General features: G+C 47.5%; 1 protein-coding gene across 1 annotated transcript in view; it reads right to left on the bottom strand.

Moving 5' to 3' along the window:
• The window catches only part of HGFAC (HGF activator), an 84476-nt gene that overhangs the window by 38818 nt on the left and 19880 nt on the right, over positions 1–25778 (bottom strand). The window contains exons 4-7 of the mRNA XM_032788629.2: positions 25277–25350; positions 17370–17492; positions 14481–14612; positions 12784–12894 (exon numbers count right to left, since the gene is read on the bottom strand). Of these exons, the coding sequence (XP_032644520.1) occupies positions 12784–12894; positions 14481–14612; positions 17370–17492; positions 25277–25350 (440 nt within the window). The remainder of the gene's footprint in view (positions 1–12783; positions 12895–14480; positions 14613–17369; positions 17493–25276; positions 25351–25778) is intronic.

Raw genomic sequence — 25778 nt, forward strand, 5'->3', positions numbered from 1 at the left:
CTACCTGCGTCTGACGAAGTGGGTATTCACCCACGAAAGCTCACGCTCCAAAACGTCTGTTAGTCTATAAGGTGCCACAGGATTCTCTGCTGCTTCAACAGAAAAGGGTGTTTGTAGGGAAACATGAGATGCAAAAGGCAGGGGGAAAACTATAGTATGTATGTGCGTAGTCAGGGAGAGCAAAGAGAGGGAGAAATTGACAGGTATATGCAGGGGAACGTGAAGTACAGCAGAGATGGGAAATTTGGTGGGGGAAGAGAGGTGTAGGAAGGAGCACCAGGTTCAGGGAATTTGGAGGAGAGAAGGTCAAGGGAACCTGGACTTTACACTGGCTGATTTGAACTGCTCTGGGCATTCAAACAACCTCAAACTGTACCCTATAGTGGTGCATGACAAGTGAACGGGAAAAAGAGAAAAAAATCTAAACTCTTTTAAAAAACTGAACTCCATGTCATCTGGGATGACAAACACCAAAATGCCTTAATCACGATTGTGTGGTTATTGTATAGTATATTCCTGTAGAGTTGGTAGGTTCATTATCATTAGTTTAGTCTGTATAAATCCTGACAAAGAGCTTTTCATTTTTAAACATATTTTCACAGCCCTGACAGATAAGCTGGATCTCTCCTTTCACATTTTATGTGTGGGTTTTAGGCATCCACATGCAGATGGCTCATAGGCAGCTAAAGTCACTTGTTTAGCAGGCCAAGTGTTTGTTTTATTACTTTCAAGTAAGCAATCAACACCTGCTTATTTCTTGCTCTAAACAAGTCAGATCACACACCAGTAGTACAGCTACACTACAGTAATCTTGGGATTTATAATAAAGGCCATACTGCATGCACATTTATGAAGTCACATTTCAGCTTTGAGTGTTGGAAGCTGCCAACTAAAAAGGAACCTTAAGACTGTTCCTGTTTGGACTCCAGTTTGCAATCAGAGAGTTACGGAGTCACGCTGCCTCTGGAGGAACTCTGCGAGGGATTGTGTAGTCAGTCCCAGGACACCAATAAATGCAAGTGGAGCAAAGTGCCCTAGTCAGAACCATGTTACATGTTCCTATTTCCTTGGCCAGCCACCGCCAACTGAGCTGAGTGGAGGAAGGGCTGGGAAATGACCCTTTGGGGTAGATTTCCTATAAGATCAGTTAAGAACCCTAGAGGACTTTCCCCTTTTTCAAGTATTTTTATGTTTTTCTGAACTTTTTTATTGCATTCCTTGATAATGCAAATCGCTCACAGTCATATAGTTTAACAGTAGTAGCCACTGATACTACATAACCCTTGATAAGCCTTCCCCTCCAGCAAAGTTGATATTGCAGGGTCGGATAGAGGGCTGGTTGCCAATTACAGTACTCAGGCACTTGCCTCCTATCTTCCCTAGTTGAACTTTCACCCATCTCTCACTCCTGAGTTCTTCATCCTCCTTCTAAGTGGGACAGCCTACCAAGGCCATTTCTACAAGCACTACACACTTCTCTCACTGCAGGACCCCTCAAAACCATTGACTAAATCCTGAAGATCCTGCTTTAGTCCTCCCCTGCTTCTTGTACTTCTCACACTCAATAGCCATAAAATATCAGTCTTACTTTCCTTCAGGATGTTGCCGGGAAAAAATGGTTACTCACTTTCTCATAACTGTTCTTCAAGTGCTTGCTCATGTCCATTCCAGTTAGGTGTGCGTGTGTGCTGCATGCACAGTTGTAGGAAAGTTTTTCCTCTAGTAGCACCCGTCAGTTCAGCTGTCGAGCACCCTGGAGTGAATATATGACTCTGCTGACCCGGCGCCATCTCAGTTCCTTCTTGTCGGTTACTCCAAGAGAGGGGAAGGTGGGTGCGTCTGGAATGGACATGAGCAGCACAACTCGAAGAACAGTTATGAGAAAGTAAGTAACTATTTTTTCTTCTTCGAGTGTTTGTTCATGTTGATTCCAGTTAGGTGACTCCCAAGCCCAACCCCGGAGGTGGGGTCAGAATTATGGAATCGCTGACTGGAGCACCACTCTGCTGAATGCTGCATCATCTCTAGCATGCTGGGTAATGGTGTAATGAGAGCTACAAGTGTGAACCGAGGACCACATCCCCACCCTGCAGATTTCTTGTATTGGGACCTGGGCCAGGAATGCCACTGAGAAGGCCTGCACCCTTGTAGAATGCGCCATTAGTGACAGAGCTGAAACTTTTGCTTGGTCGTAGCATGTCTGGATACAGGATGTGATCCATGATGAATCCTCTGTGACAAGACCAGGAGTCCTTTCATCCAGTTTGCTACCACCATGAATAGCTGTTTTGACATACAGAACGGCTTCGTGTGTTCAATGAAAAAGACCGGTGCTCGGCAAATGTCCAGTGAGTGAAGCCTCTGTTCTCAGCTTAGGGTAAAAGACAGGTAGAAAAATGTCCTGGTTAGAGTGGAATTGGGACACAACCTTTGAAAGGAAGGCAGGGTGAGGCCTAAGTTGGACCTTGTCCCTAAAGAAAACCTTGTAGGGAGAGTCGGAGGTAAGGGCTTTTAGGTCCAAAACCCTCCTCGCTGAAGTAATGGCGACTTGGAAGACCACCTTCCATGACAAGTAGATGAGCGAACAAGTTGCCAGTGGTTCAAACAGGAGCCCTGATAGTCTGGAAAGAACCAGGTTGAGGTCTCACACCGGGATCAGCTGTCTAACCTTTGGGTAGAGTCTTTCCAGACCCTTAAGGAAATGGCCAATCATGGGGGTGGTGAAGACCCGGGTGGAAGGCAGAGATAGCTGCCAAATGCACCCTGATGGATGATGCTGCAGACCCTGCTGTTTTAAGTGCAGTAGGTATTCCGGGGTAAATGGTATGGGTGCCTGCATTGGTGCTGTGCGGCTCTGGGCACACCACGTTGCGAACCTTTTCCACTTGGCCAGGTAGGTGGCTCTGGTGGAGGGCTTCCTGCTACCAAGCAGGACCTCCCTAACCAGCTCACAGCACATGCGTTCCATAGGGTTTAACCATGAAGCTTCCAAGCCGTCAGGTGAAGGGACTGGATGTTGGGGTGGTGAAGGTGACTGTGATCCTGGGTAATCAGGTCCGGGACCAAAGGCAACGCGATCGGTGCGACCACCGACAGCTCCAGTAGTGTGGTGAACCAGTGTTGGTGAGGCCACACTGGCGCCACCAGTATGACCCCTGTCTTGTCTCTGTGAATCTTGAGCAGGATCTTGTAGACAAGTGGGAATGGTGGGAACACATACAGCAGATGTTCCATCCAGGGGAGGAGAAATGCATCCATGAGAGAGTCTGGACTGTGATTCCAGAAGGAGCAGAATTGTGTGCACTTTCTGTTGCCTCGTGTGGCAAAGAGGTTGATCTGGGGAATTCCGCACCTCCGGAAAACACTGTGTATCACATCCAGGCAGATGGACGTGGAAGCATCTGCTGAGGTAATCCACCAGCTCCTTCTGGGAACCTGGGCGGTAGAACACTTCCAGGTGAATGGAATGGACTGTGCAGAACTCCCACAGCTTGAGGGCGTCCCGACACTGGGGAGAGGAACGGGCTCCACCCTGCTTGTCTATGTAAAACATCGCAGTTGTGTTGTCCGTAATGACTCTCTCGCACTTCCCTTGCAGATGAGCTTGGAAGGTTTGGCATGCTCATCAGACTGCCCTCAACTCCTTGATGTTGATGTGGAGTGAGAGCTCATCTTGAGATGAGAAGCCCTGTGTCTGAAGGCCTCCCGGGTGCACACCCCATCCCAGTGCTGACGTGTCCGTTACCAGAGACATAGAGGGCTGGAATCTGTGGAAGGGGACTCCCTTGCACACCTCCTGCAGGTTGAGCCAACAGCAGAGGGACTTGAGGACCTGTACCGAAAGGGTGACCGCTGAGTCCAGGCTGTCGCACCCCAGATGGTAGGCTGACACTAGCCAAGCTTGGAAAGATCTGAGGTGCACGCGCATGCTGTCATGTGGCCGAATAGCCTCAGACAATCCCTTGCTGTGGTGGTAGGGTACCAACTGGGGCCCTGTAGGATGTCCATCATTGCTTGGAAAGGAGCCTCCAGCAGGAATGCTCTGACCTGGCCAGAGTCCAACACCACCACGATAAACTCTATCCTTTGAGTTGGTGACAGGGTCAACTTATTCTTATTGAGGAGGAGACCCAACCTGTTGAAGATGGATCTCACAAAGTGGACCTGTGCTTCCACTTGGTCCCTGGACCGTCCCCTGAGCAGCCAGTCGTCAAGGTAAGGGTATAACTGCACCTGCCTCCAATGTAGGAAGGGCCACAACCGATGTGTACTTGGGTGAACACTCAAAGAGACGTGGACAGACTGAAGTAAAGGACCATAAATTGGTAATGCTTGTGACAGACCACAAACCTGAGGAACTGTCTGTGGGCAGGCCGTATCAAAATATGGAAGTATGCATCCTTGAGGTCCAGGGTGGCAGATCGTTCTCCCAGATCCAGAAAAGGAATAATTGTGTTCAGGGAGACCACGCAAAATTTCAGCTTTTTCATGAAGCGAATGAGGCCTCACAGATCAAGGATGGGTCTGGGGCCCCCTTTGGCTTTGAGGATTAGGAAATAATGGGAGTAGAATCCCCTGCCCCTTAGCTCCTGAGGAACCCCCTCCACTGCCCCTGTGGTGAGGCGCGTGTGGACCTCCTGCATGAAGACATGCTTGTGAGATGGGTCCCTGAAGGGGGATGGGGAAGGGGAGGAGCCGAATGGGACAGAATATCCCACTTCTACTGTGGAAAGGACTCAGCGATCTGATGTTATCTGTGACCAAGCACAGTAGAAGTGGGACAGATTGTTCAGGATACAGGGATAAGGATTCGGTCTGTGGGCTGGTGAGTTGTCCCCGGGCGCACCTTCAAAAGGTCTGCTTAGAGCCTTATGAAGGGCGCGCCTGACCCTGGCCTTGGCTAGGCAGGAGCTGGGAAGGCTTGCACCTGCCACTCCCATCATACTTCCTAGAGAAGTCTTGCCTAGGTCGGAGAGGATAAAAAAGCTGCACCAGCTGTGGCTTAAAATGTTTGCGCTGAATTGCCGGGGTGTGAACCCCCAGCAACTTGAGCATGGCCCATGAATCCTTAAGGCTATGAAGCCTGGAGTCAGTTTGCTCTGCAGATAAGCCTGTGCCATCAAAAGGCAGATCCTGTAAGGTCTTTTGCACCTCTGGGGGACGCCCAGAGGCCTGGAGCCATGAGCTTCACCTCATGGCAATTCCCTAGGACAAGGTGCACTCAGCCAAGTTTGCAGTGTCAAGTGAGGCCTGTAAAGAAGTCTGTACCACTGCCTTGCCCTCGTCAACAATTGCCCCAAACTCTTCCCTGGACTTCGTGGGCACTAGCTCCTTGCACTCTAACATAGAGCTCCTGAAATTAAAGTTCTATCTACTCAGGATTGCCTGTTGGTTAGCAATCCTGCGCTGGAATCCTCTAATCAAGTGTTCCTTCCAGCCAAAAAGGTCCAAACTTTTAGAGTCCTTAGACTTGGGAGTCAGACCCTGCTGCTCCTGCCTCTCACGCTTATTCACTGCAGCCACCACCAACAAACAGGACTGCGGGTGCGTGTAAAGGTACTCATACCTCTTAGAGGGGACAAAGTACTTCCTCTTGACTCCTTTAGCAGTCAGAGGAATGGAGGCGGGGGTCTGCCACAGGGTCTTGGTGGTGGCCTGAATAGTTTTAATGAGAGGCAATGACACCCTTGATGGCCCTTCCAGAGCCAGGATGTCCACCATTGGGTCCTCTGGCTCGACCACCTCCTCGGCCTGCTGCCCTATGTTGCACGCCACCCTGCACAGCAGGTCCTGCTGCACAGAACTGTCTATTAGGGGAAGTCTGGAGGAGGAGGTCCCTGCAATCGCCTCATCTGGGGAAAATGCCGATGTTGCCAGCAGGGGCACAGGGTCCTCTTGTCCCTCTGGGTCCCTGGGAGCATCCTGCATGGCCTCAGGCTCCACGCAGACCACTGCAGGAACAGTGCCAGTGGTGGGGACAGGATCCAGGGGCAGCTGTGCGACTTGCACCAGTGTCATCTCAGAGCCCCAAGGGGTGGGACGACTCACCAATTCTGGGGGCACTCATGATTCTGACACCACTGAGTGAGAGTCCCTAGAGTGAGTGCCCTGGGCTTGGTGGTAGGCCCATGGGGTCCAGAAGGGCCATTGCGCCCGCCCTTCCCACTGCACCTGCCATGGCCCAACATCCACTTCCAGCCTGCAGCGGTCAAACCTATGTCATCCGCGCTGAGATTAATGGGCCTACACCTCCAAGTCTGATGACAAAGACCTTGACCACGAAGGCCAGCGTGGTGCCAATTGGAGCTTCACCAAGGATCGGTGCTGTGAGGCTGGGAGTGGTGCTGTGACCAGAAGCGGTGCCATGAAGTGGAGCGGTAAATGATGTACAGCAGTGCCAAAACCAGGATCAATGCCATGATGGGGCGCAGTGCCATGATGGAGAGCAGTGCCGTCTGGTCAGTGTTGGGGATCGGTGCCTCAGAGATAGAATCAGGGACCGTTGAGGCGATCTTTGCATTAGCATCAAGGGCTTGCTTCTAGATAGTGCTGCGTTCTACAACACCGAAGGCTTGTCCTGAGTGGCCAGAAACTGTGGCTCTGTCATGGCAATTAAGTCCTGTGTGGCCTTGAAGGTGTCCAGGGTGGATGGCAACTTGATGTCCTCCACCCGACACTCTTGACCAGGATAGTTCATTGGCACTCAGACTCGATGGCCCCCCCTTGTGGGGCCAAAGTCAACAGTGCCGCCTCCTGGGCTGCCGGCACTGGGTGCTCCTCTCTAGGATGCACTGCAGTGGCGCTGTCCAGCGTGACAGCTCTCAGTGTGAGCCAGCACGCAATCAATCTTCCTATGCTGCTTCTGTGGCACCGGGGAGTAACAGCGGTGTTGCATCGCCTCTGCCAGCTTCTGTGCCAGGGAGCACAGGTGCCGAGGGTCTCTAGCCTCAGAGTCCTTCCTTGGACCCGCTTTGCGCATGGAAGCTGGAGCACTCCACATGGAGGAACCCAGTGCCAGATCCTGTCAGCCCCAGGCTGGTTGCGGACAAAGACCCGCCTTCATCAGGAGCTGTTTGAGACAAAAGTCACACTCCTTCTTCATCCTGGGACAGAACCCCTGGCAGATCTTGCACCATTCCATTTGGTACACCTCCCCCAGACACTTGAGACAAGAGTCGTGGGGGTCGCCTATTGGCATGGGCTTGTGACAAGTTTTAAAGCCTTGGAATCGAGGCAACCCCAAGGGGGAACAGAAAAGCTGGGGTGGGGGGAAAAACCTCCACTTCTACACTGCTTACTCCTGAGGGCATTCTCTGCCAAAATACTAAAAATTCTGCACCAAAAAATTAAAATTTCTGTGCACAATACTTTAAAATTCTCCAAATTCTGCAAATTTTAATTGGTCAAATAAATATGAAGGCTTCAGCTTGGCACTAGGGAGCACACTGCGCAGCTTCCCCTGGGTCACGGACTCAGCGATGAGGCAGCACCTAACCCTGACACAGTGCAAGGAACAGACCAGGTGTGGGCAATCAGGCTCAGCAAGGCAGGATCCAAATGTGGACAGGCTTAGTGTGGGGGGATCCAGGTGTGGGTTCTGTGTGGGGCAATCTGGGTGCAGGCAGCTCAGCGGGGGATCTGGATGCACAGGGCCTTGTGGTGGGGTTCTAGGTGCAATGGTAATGGAACTCTGCAGGGGAGTCCAGGCGAAGGTTGTTGGCACTCAGTGGGGGGATCTGGTGGGGAGGATAGAGCTCTGCAGGGGGGGTCTTGGCGTGGGGGACCCAGCGGGAGGGTCCAGATGCATCTGGTTGGGGTTGGGTGAAGCGGGGAGCAGCTCCCTGCACAGTGATCCTTCCCCCTGCAGAGGAGTGATGGGGGCAGGAAGTGTGCTGGGGAGAGGGGACGAGAGGAGGTAGAGAATTTGCAGAGCTTCCTACAGCCAAGGGAGAAATCTAGGGGTGGGTCTGACGTGGATCTGGATGCAGGAATGAGGAAGTCCCGTCCTCCCCAACCCAGCCAGGACTAGCAGCTGAGCCCGGTACAGGGTAAGAGCCACAGCTGAGTCTTCCCCAGTCCCGCCCCCTGCCCCACAGTGATTTACCTCTCTGCTGTCTGCCCTAGGCACCCAAAACATACCGTTGGGGAGGGTCTCAACCAGTCTTGTGGCTTCCCTTTGCTTCCCCATCAGAAAGTCATTTTTCTTCAGGGAAGCAAAGAAATCTGTGGGGGACATAAATTGTGCACATGCACAGTAATGCAGAATTCCCCCAGGACAATCCACCAACTAACTATTAAAACTATACATCTGTTAAACTATTAAACTATATACACAAAGCTACTAGGAGAACTAGGGGAGCACTTGCAAGAGCAAGCCACCTCAGTTTCAATGACTGCCACTGGCGGTAAGAAGGAACTGAGGAAACGCTAGGTTGGCAGGGTCATATATTCACCACCATGGAGGCGCCACTCCAGGGAGCTCCACAGCTGACCCGACAGGAGCTGCTATGGGAAAAACCTTCAGACAACTGTGCATACGGCACACACACACTTAACTCGAATTGACATGAGAAAGCACTTGAATAATAATAATATTTTTGTAAACAAGGATGGGATGATCCCGTGAACTGATCATTGTAAATAATATTGGCTGTAGACTAAGGGCTTGGCTACACTGGAGAGTTGCAGTGCTGGTGATGGGGTTACAGCACTGCAACTCACTCTGTGTCCATACTTGCAAAGCACAGCCAGCGCTGCAACTCCCTGGCTGCAGCGCTGGCTGTACACCTGGTCTGCTTGGGGTGTAGCGATTCCAGCGCTGATGATGCAGCGCTGCTCATCAAGTGTGGCCACCAAAAGCGCTTTTATTGGCCTCCAGGGTATTAAGAGGTATCCCAGAATTCCTGTCCACAACAAACCGGAAGAATGGCTGAACTACGAGCTCCCCGGACCTACTTATCTAAAAAACAAACACAGCTGCTCTTTGCTCCAGCGAGCGAGCGGAGGCAGGGGAATTGCTTTGGAATGTTCACAGCTGTTTGCTTGAGGAGAGAGGGGAGGGGGGAGTCCGTGTTGAGCAGCTGCTTATGTGGTCTGAAGGCTATTTAGGAGTGCATAATTTGCATTTAGTGAATAAGAGAGGGGTGGGGGAAGGGTCAAAACTTTTAAAATGATTGAAGGTAGCTGTTGTGTATCTTCCAGTCCTTAGAACTTGCAAGGCAGGGAGCTGAGAACAGCTGCTAGTGTTTGCTTGAGGAGAGAAACAGCACGGCGGGGGGGGGGGGGTCCGTGGGAGAAGCTGCTTATCTGGTCTGAAGCCTTTTTGCATTTAAGAGTGATTGAGAGAGGGGTGGGGGAAATGGCCAGAATTTGCAAGGCAGGGAGCTGTCACAGTGTCTGCTCCAAAAATCCACTCTCTCTGTCTCCCCCACGCTCCCTGTCACACTCCACCCCACTCCCCTCTTTTGAAAAGCACATTGCAGCCACTTGAACGCTGGGATAGCTGCCCACAATGCACCACTCCCAACAGCGCTGCAAATGCTGCAAATGTGGCTGCACTGCAGCGCTGGTAGCTGTCAGTGTGGCCACATTGCAGCGCTTTCCCTACACAGCTGTACGAAGACAGCTGTAACTCCCAGCGCTGTACAAATGTAAGTGTAGCCATACCCTAAGCCTTTTATTCCTATTTGTCCACCAGCAGATCTTTATTTCAGAGAATTGTCATTCGTCTCTATTCGCCAGGTAGTCTGGATGAATGTCTTTCCGATTTTTGGGCTGGTCACAAAACTGCAATTTCACTATTCTCAGTTTGTTATTCACGGTGTGTGACAGTTCACCTAAGTCACACGGATTTGGGTCTGCTCCCAGGTTGGATTACTAAATTGTTTTTGTTTAAAAAAACCCCACACATAACTGAGGAGAACAAAAAAGAATAGTGAACAACAAAAAACAAATACCGTATACACTCATTCATAAGCTGAATTTTTTTAGTAAAAACAGGAAGCACCAGAGAAGAGGGTCGGCTTATGAACAGGTATAGAGACGGAGAGGTGGGACATAGCCCCTCCCCGCAACAGAGGGAGCATGGAGAGGCAGCTCAGGCAGCAGAGCCAGAAGGGAAGGGGCGGGGCCAGAGTCTCTCCGCTTCTGGCCACACTGCTGTCCTCCAGCCTCCAAAGCAGCTGCAGCTCTGGGGCTGGCAGGCTGCAGCCGTGACGCTCGGCCCCGCCCAGCAGAGTAGGCTGTGGCCACACCACCCGGCCTGCCAGAGCACACTGCAGCCATGCAGCCCAGCCCAGCCCGCTGGAACATGCTGTGGCCGCGCCACCCAGTCTGGCCCACCGGAGCAGGCTGTGGCCGCACTGCCCAGCCTGCCGGAGCAGCTCCAGCCAGGTCAGAGACATCCTCCCCTGGCTCTCCCCAGATAAGGTAGGAAGAGACAGGATAGGGACAGTGTTTGAGTCCCGGGCTAGGGGTGGGATGATGTGGGGGGTGGTCACAGGGGTTATTCCCCTGACTCTCAGCTTCTCCCCCCAAAAAATTTCTCCCCCAGTTGCTGTCCTGGCCCATCAGGATAAGCCATTGGTGTGCCAGGACACTTTGTTTACTTAGGTTTACCTCCGTGCCTGCAGATGCTCGAGGTAAACAAACCATCTCGGCCCACCAGAGGCTTATCCTGATGGCCCAGGAGCCAAAGTTTGCTGACCCCTGAATTATAGGGTCGGGTTATAAAAATTTTCCATTTTTACTTATCCATCTTGGGGGGGTCGGCTTATAAGTGAACCGGCTTATGATCGAGTATATACGATAAGTGTTCCTTAGAGGTTTCCCATCCTAGCACTCAGCTAGGTCTGATCCAGTGCCCATCGCAATCAATGGAGTCTGTTACAGAGTACTGGCCCTTTAAGTCTGGAGCAGACAGTCTGAGAGGCCAGTTCCCCAGATACCTGGAAAGGGGTAAGAAAAATGAAAGGTGAAGGAATAATCAAAAAAAGACATTGGCTGAGAGGAAGATGGTCCCAAGGAGTAGTCCCTGGGAGAGAGAAAGAGTAGGAAAATCCAGGCTATTGTTCCTTTAAAGGCCTTGGGCCAGGAGCATTGTTCAGAGGTCAGGTGTTTGGGGTTATTAGTTCCACCTGGGAAGGGTCAAAGGACTGGTCAGATGATTAATTGGGTGAACCAAAAAGGAGGCTCCAAGTCCAGTGAAGGAGAGCTTGCTAGGGTGACCAGATGAAAGGGAGAAAATATTGGGACACATTGGGGTGGGGGGGCGATCCACTGCAGAGCAGTGAGAGAGAAAAAAAAAAAGCCAAGTGTTGCCGGTGGAGCAAATAAATAAATAAATAAATAAATAAATAAGGCCAGTGGAATGAAATATCGGGACAAATTGTGTCCCGACCAAAGATCGGTTGGGATGCCGGACAAACACCTAAACATCAGAACGCTCCCAATTTTATCGGGACATCTGGTCACCCTAGAGCTTGCTGAGAGAAAGTACTCAGTAAGGCCACAGTCCCCAGAAGGAGGGCTGCGAAAACCCTGAACTTAAGAACAGAGTTTGCAGGCCATGGAGGCCAGGACTCAATCTACACAGCTGAAAGAGGAGGGCTGTGAAAACTCTGAATTGAAGGGAAGCATTTACAGCCATAATTGGAACCCCACATTCCTGAAATAGAGAAGCTTGAAGCCCCAAACCTAAGGCAGGGCCATAGGCAGGATCTTTTTGAGAACCAGACAATGTTTAATAAATTAGACCCCAGGAGAGAGAGAATGCTTTTTTAAAGACTCTAGGAGTTGATAAATTATTCCCAAAACAGAGAGAAACTGAGGCTGAGGACTGCAATGGCATGCCACACAGCAAGAGGGCATGCTCAAAGGCTGCTACCCTCTTACAGACTCTTGCCATTGACTACAATGGACCTTGGATCAGCATACAAGCCCTCTTAGCCAATGAGATGACAAAATTAGCGTGGTATGGCTGATGACCTACTGTAATTTGCCTGCAAAAATTGCTGTATTTGAAAGATAGTCATTGAGTTTACTTGAAGAGAAGATTTAGTGCACTGATAAAGTTTAAAAATGTATATAATCCATGCAGCGACAGACTTCAAAACTTCGTAAGAAAGCTGCATCAAAAACTATGCACCTCTGAAGCTCAAACAAGAAGCGACAAAGCAATTGTGTGTCTAGATGCCAAGAGCCAGATTCTCCTCTCAGTTTTATTACTGTAAATCAGGAGTATCAGTAGAGTTATATGTGTGTAAAACTGGTGTAAGTGAGAAAAGAATCAGGCCCCAGTGACTAAAAGGAAAAACATACACTTTTATTAGAGTCTATTCCTCTTAACTATATATGACTGACAAATACGGGAAGCTACCAGTGATCTTGCTAAAACAGACATTTCTTTACTTCATGTGGGAACAAATAAGATGCATGCTTTTGTGTGGAATAATTTATGCTACGGTACATGCACTGGATCCCAAACATGCTTGCAAATATATGCTTAACTTTATATGAATAAATAATTTAATTAGACTATTCATGTACATAAAGTTAAGGATGTGTGTTTACCGGATTGGGGCCTTGGTGAGGAATAATGCAATAGGTTTTATACTGTAGGAATATGGTAAATGCCTTAGCCAGAGAGAAGTTACTTATGCTACATGACTCTTCAGATGAAGACTCTGCTACATGTTGAGTAAAATATGCAAGTAACACACACCTATTATCAGTCAGATGATCAATCAATAACATTTGTTCTCCCTGGCACATTGTTATACTTACCAATATTGCAATATTTTCCTACAAAGTTTTCTTTGCAACCACATATAGTTTTTCCAGTGAAGACGATCATTCTACAGGCACTGTCATGGAGACATGGATTACTGGTGCACCCTACAAACATAAATAGAAGATCAAACTCAATTAGTGTCCATAATGCAAGAAGCATAAATTGTTGATAAATTGAAAGGAGTCCAGCAAAGGGTCACAAGAATGATTAAAGGATTGGAAACATGCCATATAGTGATAGACTCAAAGAGCTCAATCCATTTAGCTTAACAAAGAGAAGTTTAAAGGGTGACATGATTACAGTCTGTAAGTATCTACATAGGGAACTAATATTTGATAATGGGCTCTTCAGTCAAGGAGAGAAAGGTACAACAAAATCCAATGGCAGAAAGTTGAAGCTAGGCAACTGAGACTAGAAATAAGGCATATCTTTTTAACAGTGAGGACAATTAACCATTGGAATAATTTACCAAGGGTCGTGGATTCTCCATCACTAGCAATTTTTAAAATCAAGATTTTTTAAAAGATATCCTCTAAGATTTTTTTTCAGGGAAGTGTTATTGCCAGTGTTATACAGGAGGTGGGTTAATCACAATGACCCTTCTGGCCTAGGAATCTCTAATGCTACATGCAGTACAAGAAAACGCAACCCACTTAAACAAATTTCACATCATATATTGTTGGAATCATCATGAGAGGAGGAAAGCAAGAAGAATGTAGAGACGTTCCTCATATTTATCATGGTGACATCATCTTAAGGCATCTCCTTCTCTGCCATATATACTTTTGGAACTGGTTTTCCCTTTTTTCACAATTTCCACACTGGTCCAGACCTTCAGCTGGTACAAATCGAGATAGTTCTATTATAGACAACAGAGCTATGCTGATTTACCTCAGCTGAAGATCTGGCTCACTGTTTACTTTTACTGTCAATATCAACAGAGCTTCCCCTCTGTTGCAAATATCATTGCTTAACAAAGAACAGTAATTATTATTACTACTGCTCGTAAAACGCTCCCCACTATTGCAAAAGTTTTTAGAGAGCTGTGTAATATTTTATAATAAACCAGCAAGGAGGGAGCTTAGTGAAGTAGTTAGAGCATGTGACTGGCAATCAGGATTCCTATGGTCAAAGTTATGCCAGTGATGATTTTGGCTCCTGGGCACATTCACAACTCTACCATGGACTTACTATGTGAGCTTGGAAAGTCACTTAACTTCTGTGTCTCAGTTTCCACACCTGAAAAATGGGGCTGACAATATTTAACTAATTCGCTGGGGTGCTGTGAAGCTTAATTAATATTTGTAAATTGCTTTGAGATTCTGGGATAGAGGGGCAATTTTGTTATTATTATTCTTTAATCTATTGTTTATTCTTATGGCCCAGTTCAGGATCACATCCCTGTTCCTGAAAGCACTTAAGTATGTGCTTAAAATGAAACACATGCTTAAGTCCATCCTTATTCAATAAAGCACTTAAGCACATGCTCACAGGCTGAATCAGGTCCATTATCCATAAGTAGAAGAAAAAATAATTTTTTCTTTCTGGGTGTGTCTGTTGAAAGAGCCAGGTCATTATGTAGAATACTGTAGCACAGGTTTCAGCATCACTATTTTTAATTAGCCCACTACATGCAGATACACACTTAGAACAAAATAATGCTTATGCTTTGGACAACACAGAGTAATACTTGTGTATCGTGTGTTTTGGCATTCAATTCGGCTGTTAACACACGTGCATTCTTCCACTACTCCTTTGTGGATTCTTGCCCAACTTTCGCCAGTGTCGAAGTATTCATAGCGACTTTCGTCAAAACACTTCCCTAAAATAAAATAAAAAAAGATTTCTAAGGTCTGTTACAAAGAATGATACCAAATGATTTGTTATGCCCTAATGATTCCTGTTCTTGTTAACTAGCCACATGTTATTTGAAAGTATGGCCTAGATCCACAAAGAAATTTAAATCCCAGTTTTAGGTACCACCGTGATCCACAAAACCCCTGCTTGGCTGCCAGCTAATCCTGTAGGCACGTACACTCACTTACCCACCTACATTTTTGCTTTTAAAGTCCTCTGGACAGCTAAGTTTCTGCCTCAGTTCATGCACACTGCTGCCTCATTCTAAGTGCCTGGACACCTATCTCCCACCTTGTCCTCGAATGTGATCCACAAATGAGAAGACGACAGGTGTTTGCTTGCCTCTCTTGCCTGTGGAGTCCGACCCAGTAGGCATGCTCTGATCACACCTACCAGACTGGGGCCCATGCAAAACCTGGGGAGCAGAGGGCCCACCATCCATGCCCACCATTTAGCTTTTAGCCCAGTGGTTAGGCCACTCACTGGGATGTGGAAGACCCTCCGTTCAATCCCCGCCTCTGCCTGATGAGGAGAGAGGATTTGAACAGGGGTCTTCCACACTTTCCAGGAGAGTGCGCTATGGTCATTCTAATAGGGGTCTCCCTTAATCTCTTCTGTTGTAGCTGTTTCATTTTGGAGCAATAATTAAAGAGTGATTGGACCCGGGGGGCTGGATCTCCCATTTCCCAGGTAGGTGCCCCAACCACCAGGCTATGGAGACATTCTCACATGCTCTCTTTGGCCCAATGACTTTTCAGTTAGTTACTCATAGTGGAACAGCTTCAACAGGGAAGATTGAGGGAGCCCCATATCAGAATATCCCATAGTTCAGCGGACAGGGTACACTCTGGAGAGGTTCAAATCCACTCTGCTCATCAGAATTGAACCTGGGTCTCACACTTCCTAAGTGAGTGCTCTACTCTCCTCCTCTAGTTATTTTGTGAGGCAGGCACCTAAGGCATCCTTGCAAGCAGAAATGACCCATGCCTGCCGATAGTGGGGGGGAGGAGGGAGCAGAGTGAGGACAGCAGCTTCAGTAAATATTACTGAGCATGTTCTGTCCATGTGAGCATGCTCAGTACAAGCCAAGCAACAACTCGCCGGGGGGTGGAGGGGAATGTGACACATGGCCCCGCCATGCATGGCCTCTGCTTGCAAGCAGCAGATTAGCACTTTATCTGCCCGACTCCAGGAGAGGGGGTTCCAGGTATGGATTGCAACAGGGACATGCACCTCCCTGCAGCCTGTAGTTAGGTGTCTAATTCTGTGAGGAGTGGGACTTAAGACACTCCCTTCTTGCTGGCAGCTCCCACTGACTAGCTTTAGCGGGTCCCTGGCTAACATACTTGCTTTTGTGGATCTCATTCTTAGGCACCCATCTCTCCCCATTCACTGTATAAGGAGCCTAGGCACCTTACTCAGGCTTTGTGAATTGCATTGTTGTTCCAGTGATTTTCTAGATGTCTAAAAGTTACACATCCCAACACTCAGTGCTGCAATGCCCAAGTCCCTTTGCGGATCCAGGCTTATGTGCTAATCAAACAACTTGCGCTTTAACCTTTGTAATGGAAGCACCTAGCCACCATGGTGATAGGTGCTATGACTAACAGTAGAATGAATTAGAAATATATAAAGACGTCAGTTGGGCCAGGTGGCTTCTCCTGCTTTTAAAATGTCATATGCTCTTGTGAACAAGACAGTGGCACCATTCTGCAAGCCCTCTAATGGTTAATTCACGAAAAGTAAGGAAGAAAAATCAGAGTAAAATATGACATTCAGCCCACTTTTATGTATTGTTCATAGCTGTTAGTTTAGCAGAATGGTTCTTACAGATGAAGACTGTAATGGAGGCAGCTACTCTGGTGCCCCAGCCGGTACCGTACACGTTGTACACACCCCATTAGGTGGCTCCAGAGCAGCAGGAAAGGAATTTCATTGAACAGCAAAGAGAAACAAGAGCTTTTATGGAACCTTATTCTGTTCTTATCCTGCGAGAAACAGGGGCAACATCATTGACCTCAGTGGAGTTGTTCTGCCAAATGCAGCGCTAGTCCATTTGGGCCCTAAGCAGGAATATTTTTGCCTCACCTTCACAACACATACTAAAAAAGTGAATAAGGGGCCAGGCCCCTTGAGTCTCTTAGGGCCCTAAGCAATTGCTAAATCTGCACCAGCACTGTTCACTGTTGTAAACCTAGTGCAATAGTATGACAAGAGCCTTATTATCTGATAACTCCCACTTACTCTGGTGTAAATCTGGAGTAACTCAAGGGAAGTCACGGTGTAAAATCACTGAGAGCATGGTAAGATCCCTAATGGGCACATGTGCACATACACTGGGAAACAGTGCTTTACCTAAAATTCTTTTGCTTGTCATGTCTCTCTACCCTAAGTGCTTTATAATATAATTATTCTTTTCTAAGTATGTATGCTAATCTCAAAATCTGAGTGCAGGGGTCGAGGGGAGAGTCTTATTGTATGTCTCTTAGCCTAATACTTTAATGGTGGTTCAGATCAGGTTTGAATTTATAATCATATAATTAAGCTATTTTCAGCTGTCCTGTCAGTAACAGATTGTCTATCATAATCACTTGGAAACCAGCCTACACAAACATTCATGTCTTAGTATTCTCTGACATGATAACAACATTACCTTTTCACTAACAAAGCTGGACAAGTCCTCTGCCTCTAATATCCATTGCTCATTAAATAAGGCACTTACCAATTTCGCAGTCTTTTCCTGTGAATGCCTCAGGACATGCGCAGTGATAAGAACCATGATCATAGGCAACGGAACAGGTCCCTCCATTTTTGCATGGGCGCTTTGCACAGTAATCTGAGAAATCTATTAATAAATTATTGTTAATAACTGCCAGACAGCTCAATCCTTGTTTTGTCTGACATTGACCAGTTATGCAGTATAACACCACTTTGCATTCAGATGCCTTGTGGCTTTAATATCACCATTTGATCTCACTAAAACAATGTTTACTCAACTGTTCCTTTTTTAATTGCACAATAACTAGAGTTATCTTGATCTATAAAACTATATAACTCAGTGAGTTGAATTCTTCTCCTCCACTGAAATAAATGGGTTTATAATAATATAACCGAAGCAAAATTTGACACATGATCATTATTCACAATATTGAAAAGTCAAGTCAAGTCAGCAGGTATCATGTGAGGATATGGGACAAAGGTCCACAAGATGGAGCTATTCCTTTCCACTAGTGGTAAAAAAAAAAAAAGTCTGAAGCTCTCATTTGCCCGAATTAATGCTCTATGTATTTTACATAGCAACATAACTAAGTGGGATTATGTCTCTACCTTAGATTATATAAATTATACATTCCTGGTGGTAGACTTTGGTATATTCTAAGACTAAGATAAGTGGGATGATGCAGAATTTCCTAACAGAAGAGAAGGAGCAGATCAAATTAAGTCAGAACAAACAAACTGCATCAAACTAGTCAACTATCAAGTTTCCTATTCTCTGAAAGTATTTTTAAAAAACATGAAAAAAACCTGTCAGCCCTACCTCCCAGTCAATGGTGTCAAGTTGGAGGGGTGTTGTCAAGTGGGAGAGGCAGCCAAGCCAGATTTCAGCAAGTGGCGTTGCAATCTGGTGCACAAGGTAACACCACCAATTCAAATGGTGTTGTGACGTGTTGCATGGAGAGTCTGTCCTTCTATAGTGCCAGGCAGGGGAATCAGGTTGAGAACTCAACTCCTGGGGGCACCCGCTCATGAACTATGGTGGGCAGACTCCCCAGCTAAAGGAGACCTGGGAGAGGAACTGGAATTCCCGTCGCCCTGAAATATTTGAACTGGCACCACTGCTCTCAGTCCCCAGGAAGTCAATTGATGGAGGCTGCCTTTTACATGACAAAGCACCATATAAAGTTATAATACTGTTTAATGGGATAACACTAGTTAACAAAAGACATTGAGTTAACTCATCAATTGGTATAAACCAGCGTCTCTGCACTGAGGCCAATTGATCCAGCTGAGAGGCTGGCCCAATATTTTGCCTACATTTGAATTCTCTATCTAATGCTTCCTAGCCAAATTCTGCCATGAGGACAATGGAGAATTACACCATTGAACTGTTTTTTGAGCAGGGTGCTGGGCTGCCAACATGCTGATTCTGCCAAGTAGACAATCCAACATGTAAAAATATACCCACACATAAAGAGTCTGAAACAAAGCACTTGAAGTCACATTCTAAAATTCACTGTATTGTGTAAATCTGGAGTAATTCCACTGAAGTCAAGGCATTTGCTCCAGATTTACAATGGTGTAACTAAGATCAGTATCTAGGCCTGTGTACATATACTAGTAGTCACACCCAAGGAAAACATCAAAAGAAAGCATGTAAACATAATGACTATGCTGCTGCTTCTTCCATTTTATAGTTATGAAATATCTATATTATATAGTGTTTCATCACTGCACATTCCTGTAATTTTCAAACTTCTGCTCTCTCCCAGGGCCATCCCTCAGTATAGTGGAGCACATGGCAAATCATTTTTGGTACCATCCCTAAGTCAGCAAAGCAGAACCCCTAGCTCTGTCCTTCATTCTTTCATTGGAAAACCTCATCATATTCCCTTCCACCATCCCTGGGTCACTTCCTATCTGTCTTCCCTCAGCATCCTCATCTCTTCTCCCCTCTGCTTCACTATTTATCTTTTGGCCAGCCCAGGTCCTCCTGCAACTTCCACCTCGGGGATGTGCTCCTACAGCACAGGAGTATTCTGGCCAGATTGTTTCTTCCTGCCTGGAACTCTTCCCAGAGTTATGGGTTCCTGGTAAACATGGTGCTCCAGGCAGCTGCCCATCCAGTCTGTGCCTAAAGCCATCCCATGATATCATCCCTCCTTTGTGAGAAAACCCTCACTTGAATCCTTTCACAATTGCTAATAACCATCTTGAGTTCAACTTCTCCAGAGCCCTGCTGAAGTAGTGAGTCACCTGCTCTCAGCTGTCTGACCACATCATCCAACTTCCTGGACTACTTTCAGTTTGGTTCAGACACTTTTCACCATACTGAGATGGCTCTTCTCCAGAAATTTAACTAGCTAGTTCATGTTTCTGATCTGAGAACTCCCCTCTCTTTATATTCAGCTTACAAGATCTTGGTACATCTTTCCATATCATTCTGTTTTTATGTGCCCCTGAACAAAGTTGGTATCTAGTACTCTCCTTTCTTGAAACTTGATCCAAGAGCCATTGAAATCAATGATAAAACTCCCATTGACTTTGGTGAGCTTTGGGTTAGACCTTTGGGCAGGGCCGTATTAACTTTTTGTGGGCCCGGCACCAAACATATTTGTGGGCCTCCCGGGGAATGATTGTAAAAGGGCCCAGGGGTAAAAGCACAATGGGGCAGGAGCTAGGGTTGGTCTCTGGAGCAAGGGAGGGGTCAGGGGTAAACTGCAAGCGCAGCAGGGCTAGGGAGCGGGTAAACAGGATCTCTCCCCGCCCCTGCCCACATAAAGCAGGTACCTACCTGGTTCCAGCCCATTCTCTTTGTCTCTATCTGCACTGAGCTGCCCCTCCTCCCACAGCAGCAGGACAGGTTCTCTTCCAACCCTCTGGGGTGGGTGTTGGAGTGGGAGGAGTGGAGGCTAATGTGGTTAGTCCTATAACTGGGCATTTAGTTTTCAGTCAGCACTGCTAACCGGACTCTCAGGTCCCATTTTCTACTGGAGTTTCCAGGCTAAAACTGGATACCTGGCAACAGGGCTGCCAGAAAAGCCTGAGGTGGGGAGAGGGGCAAGCAATCATTTTTAAAAGTAAGAGAGCTAAGCCTTAAGGGGGCGGGGAAGTGATGGGTGGGCTAGGGAGTGGAAAGGAGCTAGTGGGCAGGGCCATCTCTGCTGTACTGCACAGGTAGGTTGAAGACTGTGGGGATCAGCTGACACAGTATCCAGGGCCGGTGCAAGGATATTTTGCACCCAAGGCAAAACTTCCACCTTGTGCCCCACCCCCACCCCCACCCCCCGGAGGATCACTTATTATAAATTTTCAAAAATGAATACAGTGGAGTCACATCTTACATGGGGGTTAGGGTCTGAGGTCAGCACGTAAGAGGAAAATCTCGTATAGTGAAAATTACCATAAAACTACAGTATACACTGTGTACACTAGAACAGAGGTCCTCAGCCTATGACACACGTGCCAAATGTGGCATGCAAGCTGATTTTTTTTTTTTAATGGCAGGCTGTGAGTCCCAGCCACCACTGATCCTGCTGCCAGCCTGGGGTTCCATTCACTCAGCTGCCAGCTGGGGTCCCAGCCAGTGACTCCACTCAGCCTCCTGCCATTCACCCAAGCCAGCAGGAGGCTTGTGAGCGGCCGGAGGCCAAGACCCTGGCTGGCAAGGGGCCAGCCCTGAACCCCAGATCGTCAGTGAGCTGAGCAGTCTGCTGCTGGCTGAGTGAACAGAACCCCAGGTCAGCAGCAGGCTCAGTGGCAGCCGGGACCCGTTAAAAAAAAAATTGGCTTGCGTGCCACCTTTGGCATGCATGCCATAGGTTGAGGACCCCTGTTCTAGTGTATACTGTGTATACTGTACTTTTATGGTAATTTTCACTAGATGCGATTTTTCTTTTATGCAGTGACTTTAGAACCTAACCCCCGTGTAAGATGTGACTCTATTGTAGTATAAAAAAAAATTTGGGGCATCGCTTTTTGGCACCCGCAAATCTTGGCGCCCTTGGCCGTTGCCTGGCTCACCTAGTGGTTACACTGGCCCAGACAGTATCCCCAACCCAGGTGACGTGACAGCCAGTGGTGGATTTACAGTTAGTGGGACCCCCCCCAGCCCTGTGCTCAGCTTCATTTTTGGGGCTCCTCCTTGGGACCCAGCCAAGAAAAGGAACATTCTCTCTTATCTCTCCCTGCCCCCATTTTTCATTCTTTTTTTCTTCATCCTCCTATAAGTAATAGCAAGTAAATTAAAATAAAGTGAAGTACCTTGATTGTTCTTGTAGTCTAACTTATTTTTCCACAGACCACTTGAAAATCACGGAGGGTCTCGACAGACCACTTAATGATCTTTCCAAATATTGTAAAAAAATGTTCGGATGCAGGGTCTAGCCAGGAGCTGGAGCGAGGGAGGGGGCTCAGGGTTGGGGCAGGAGGTTGGGGTGTGGAGTGCTTACCTGGGGCAGCTCCTGTTTGGTTCTCAGGATGGGAGTGGGGATGTGGGGGGATGCAGGAGTCAGGGCAGGGGACTGGGTGTGTGTGAAGGGGGTGCAGGTTTCAGGGTAGGGGCTGGGGGGGATGCAGGAGTCAGGGTTGGGGAGGTGTGGGGAGTGCAGGGGTTGGGGCTGGGGAGGTTTGAGGGGAGTGCAGGGGTCAGGACAGGGGGCTGGATGTGTGTGAGAGGGTGCAGGGGGCTGGGTTTGGGAGGGTGCAGGAGTCAGGGCAGGGGGCTTGGGGTATATGAGGGAGAGTGCAGGAGGCAGGGTGTGTGTGAGGGGATGCAGCGGTCAGGGTGGGCAGGGGGCTGGGGGTGTGGGCTAGGGTCATGGGGGTGCTCACGCAGGGAGCTGGAGGGGGTATGCCCCAATTCCAGCCCCTTCCCCAAGGCCTCACCCCCGCCTCTTCTCCTCCCCTGAGCTGCGAGCATGCTGAGGCTCCCTCCTCCTCCCCCTCCTCCTGCCGGCAAGCAGCTGATCCAGCTGATCGGTGGCATGGAGGAGGGGAGGAGGGAATGTAGCACGCTGGGGGAAAAGGGTCGGGGAGGAGCCAGGCTGCTGCCAGCAGATGCTGCCATGAAGCCGCAGCAGCTGGCAGCATCAAGCTTCTCTAACCCCACAGGAGAGAGCGAGGGATGGAGAAGAGCAGGCTGGGGCCCCTTTCGACCATGGGCCCGGCGCCATTGTAAATCCGGTATTGCCTTTGAGTTTAACCCTGCAAGGTGCAGAGCACACTTAGGGTGACCAGATGTCCCGATTTTATAGGAGCAGTCCCGATATTTGGGCCTTTTTCTGATATAGGCACCTATTACCCTCCAATGTGTCCCAATTTTTCACACTTGCTATCTGGTCACCCTCGGCACACTGGCACCTTTCCAGCACAATACTAGAGCCACAACTCAGCAATTTACTTAGGGCCACATTTGTAAAGGTATTTAGGTGTCTGAAGATGTAAACTTGTGTCCAATAGGCAGGGGCGGCTCTAGGGATTTTGCCGCCCCAAGCACCGCAGGCCAGGCTGCGTCCGGCGGTTTGCCTGCGAAGGGTTCGCTGGTCCCGCGGCTTTGGCAGACCTGCCACAGGCGTGCTGTGGGAGGTCCTCTGAAGCCGCGGGACCAGCAGACCCTACACAGGCAAACCGCCGGAGGCAGCCTGCCTGCTGCCCCCGCGGCACCGGCATAGCGCCTCCCGCTGCTTGCCGCCCCAAGCACGCGCTTGGCGTGCTGGGGCTGGAGCTGCCCCTGCTAATAGGATTCTCAAAAGTACCTAGGTACCTAATTCCAATGAAATCAAGTGTTTTTGCAAAAAAAAATTTTTTTACTATTTTTCTAGTTTATGTAATGGTTGGAATTTCAGTTGAACCAGAACTCAGTCTTTAAGTCACAAGGTATTAATGGTGCAGAGAATTTCACAAGATCGAGCCCCACATTAGCAAGCAACCAACTGGCCCCAAAATACACCTACACTCTTACACCTAAAACAGTTTACCACAGACCTTTACTTCCAATTTTATGCCGACAATCAAAATTATGTGCATACAGTACCATTGCTCTTTGCTATATAAAATCTGTGCGAAAATCCTGTCCATGTTGAGCTGACTACCCTCTTCATTGTTCTTAAGCTACTTCTGCAATGAATGCTGTTATTTACTCGTCCGCTTTGAAGCAGTCATTAAAGTAGCATCTTTTTTTTTTCCAAATAAATTCTTCATAAGACAATCTATTTTTGAAGCTCTGTTCTCTTTCTGTACATTATTGAGGAAGGAGTAGCTGACAGAGTATCTGTGTGTTTAGCATGAGGAAGAAAATATTTCCTTATTTGTTAAAAAAATGCAACTGTTTAAAAGAAATTACAAACAAAAAAAAAATGGAGACACAGCCAGAACTGCTTTATCATCTGAGAGATGTGGTGTAGGGAAACAGGAACAACCTACAAGTGCAACTAAGAGAGGAGGAAGGATGGTCTAGTGTCTATAGCACTAGGGCAAAGGAGACATGACTTCCAGTCTCTGCTCCACCACAAACTCCTCTCAGACCTTGCATAAGTCACTGAGCCTCGGTTCCCCATAAATACACTAAGAAAGTGATACTACTAAAGCAGGGGCCATACAAATACCATAAATAGAAAGATACCCCACAAATGGTCACTTGTTTGTACAGAAGGCTAGTCCTGGGCACATAAATTAAAAGAAGGAGATTCCTGTAAAAACAGAGCACGAGGCACTCTCCCTTCCTTCAGAAATGGCTCCTACTGTGCCAGATGCCCATGGAATAACACAGATAGATTACAAAGAAAGGGTTTCTTGATGCAGTTTACTTTGGCCACTGCTATTATTAGAATGATTGTTTTAATTCCATAACTCAACAAATGAAACAGTTCCATTACATAAGCTCAGTGTGCAGTGCTAACAACCTCACAAATTCAGTGCTCCCGCAGCGTGACTATACTTAGGGCCTTAATTTGCCAGGACTACTCATGTGCCTTCTTTGTATGCCCAAATACCACATGCAGGACTTGCTTTCCTCCTATCTGCTAAATCTTGGGTAGCTAAGAAAGGGAGGCAGGGAAGATATTGAGCATGGAGCATGTGAAAGCCCAAAGGGAAATATGCTGTATTCTGCTATACAGCCTTTTGGCAGTCTAGCAGTTATGTCACTTCCATACCTGGATATTCCTAAACATGCTGCTGCTCCCTCCAGACCTAGAGCTGGTGACTGATGCAGAATGTGTTATATGGGAGTGATTCCACGATTCAGCCATATCCCTTCCCCAGAAAGATACTGTTTTGCATGCCTGGCAATATGAGATGAAGTTGGGCCTCACCTATAGTGAGCAGGATTTTCCCTGTGCACAGGAATAGCACTGACATTTAACCAAAGAATGGGGTTCAGGCTTTAATTTCACGGCATGGAGTACCGAAAACATACATGGGAACAGAGTGCGCTAGGGTGATAGACAAATAACAGGTTTCACTTTCCAGCACTGATCCAGACTCCAGAAAAAAAGTTTAAATCCAACACTATTCTATGAATAGTTCATATTTTAGTATTTTTAAAATAGAGAAAGACCGAGATCCTCAGTTGCTGTAAATCAGTGTAGCTATACAGACATCAGTGTAGCTACACCAGCTGAAGATCTGGCCTCTAGTGTGCACACTGCACAAGAAATAACTTAATAAGTTCCTTATTCTGTGGAAATCTCTTCCTTCCCCTACTTCCACTTCCCTGTCTCATGTCCAACCTTGATTGTGAGAGCCCCAGAACAGGGGATTTACCTTTTACTTGTCTATAAAGCATCATGCACACTTGATGGATAGATAATAAATCACCATCTCATAATAATAACAACAAAATACTGGATATTGCAGGGCAATTGTGTTTTTCAGATGCTTGTTGCTGGTGTCATTAATTACTTGCCTTACCTACATGGTCTTTGGATGCAGAAGCACAATAACCCCACTTCCTGTCACGATCATAGTTATGTGTGGTTGAACACCTGAAAGAATTAAAAGTGTAGTTTAATGCAGCTTTGTAAACAACCCTGCACCATCCGAGACAAGAACATCCTCCAAAACCATTTTGTATGAACTATTAAGAGCTGATATTTTATTTATGTTAATTACAGCAGTAGTAAGGACAGTAATACTTAGGGGTGATCTGCAAAAGGCAATTAAACAGATGTGATTAATAAAGAAGACCTGAAAAAAATTGATGTGGGTGTTTTAATTCCCCCCCCCCCGCCCCCTTAAATTTGTTTTATTTTCTGTTTGCTTTTTACTGTGGAAACATTGGGAATGCCATTTTGTCAGCCTGGTTTTGCTGGAGGAATCACTGAGGGTCTTCAAGTTGAGCATTCTGACCTCTCTCACCTTGGTTGAAGGTTACATGATGCCAGAGTGGGGACAATTAGCATCTCTTCTGCCT

The sequence above is a fragment of the Chelonoidis abingdonii genome, chromosome 5 (assembly GCF_003597395.2).
Source record: "Chelonoidis abingdonii isolate Lonesome George chromosome 5, CheloAbing_2.0, whole genome shotgun sequence".
Lineage (NCBI taxonomy): Eukaryota > Metazoa > Chordata > Testudines > Testudinidae > Chelonoidis > Chelonoidis abingdonii.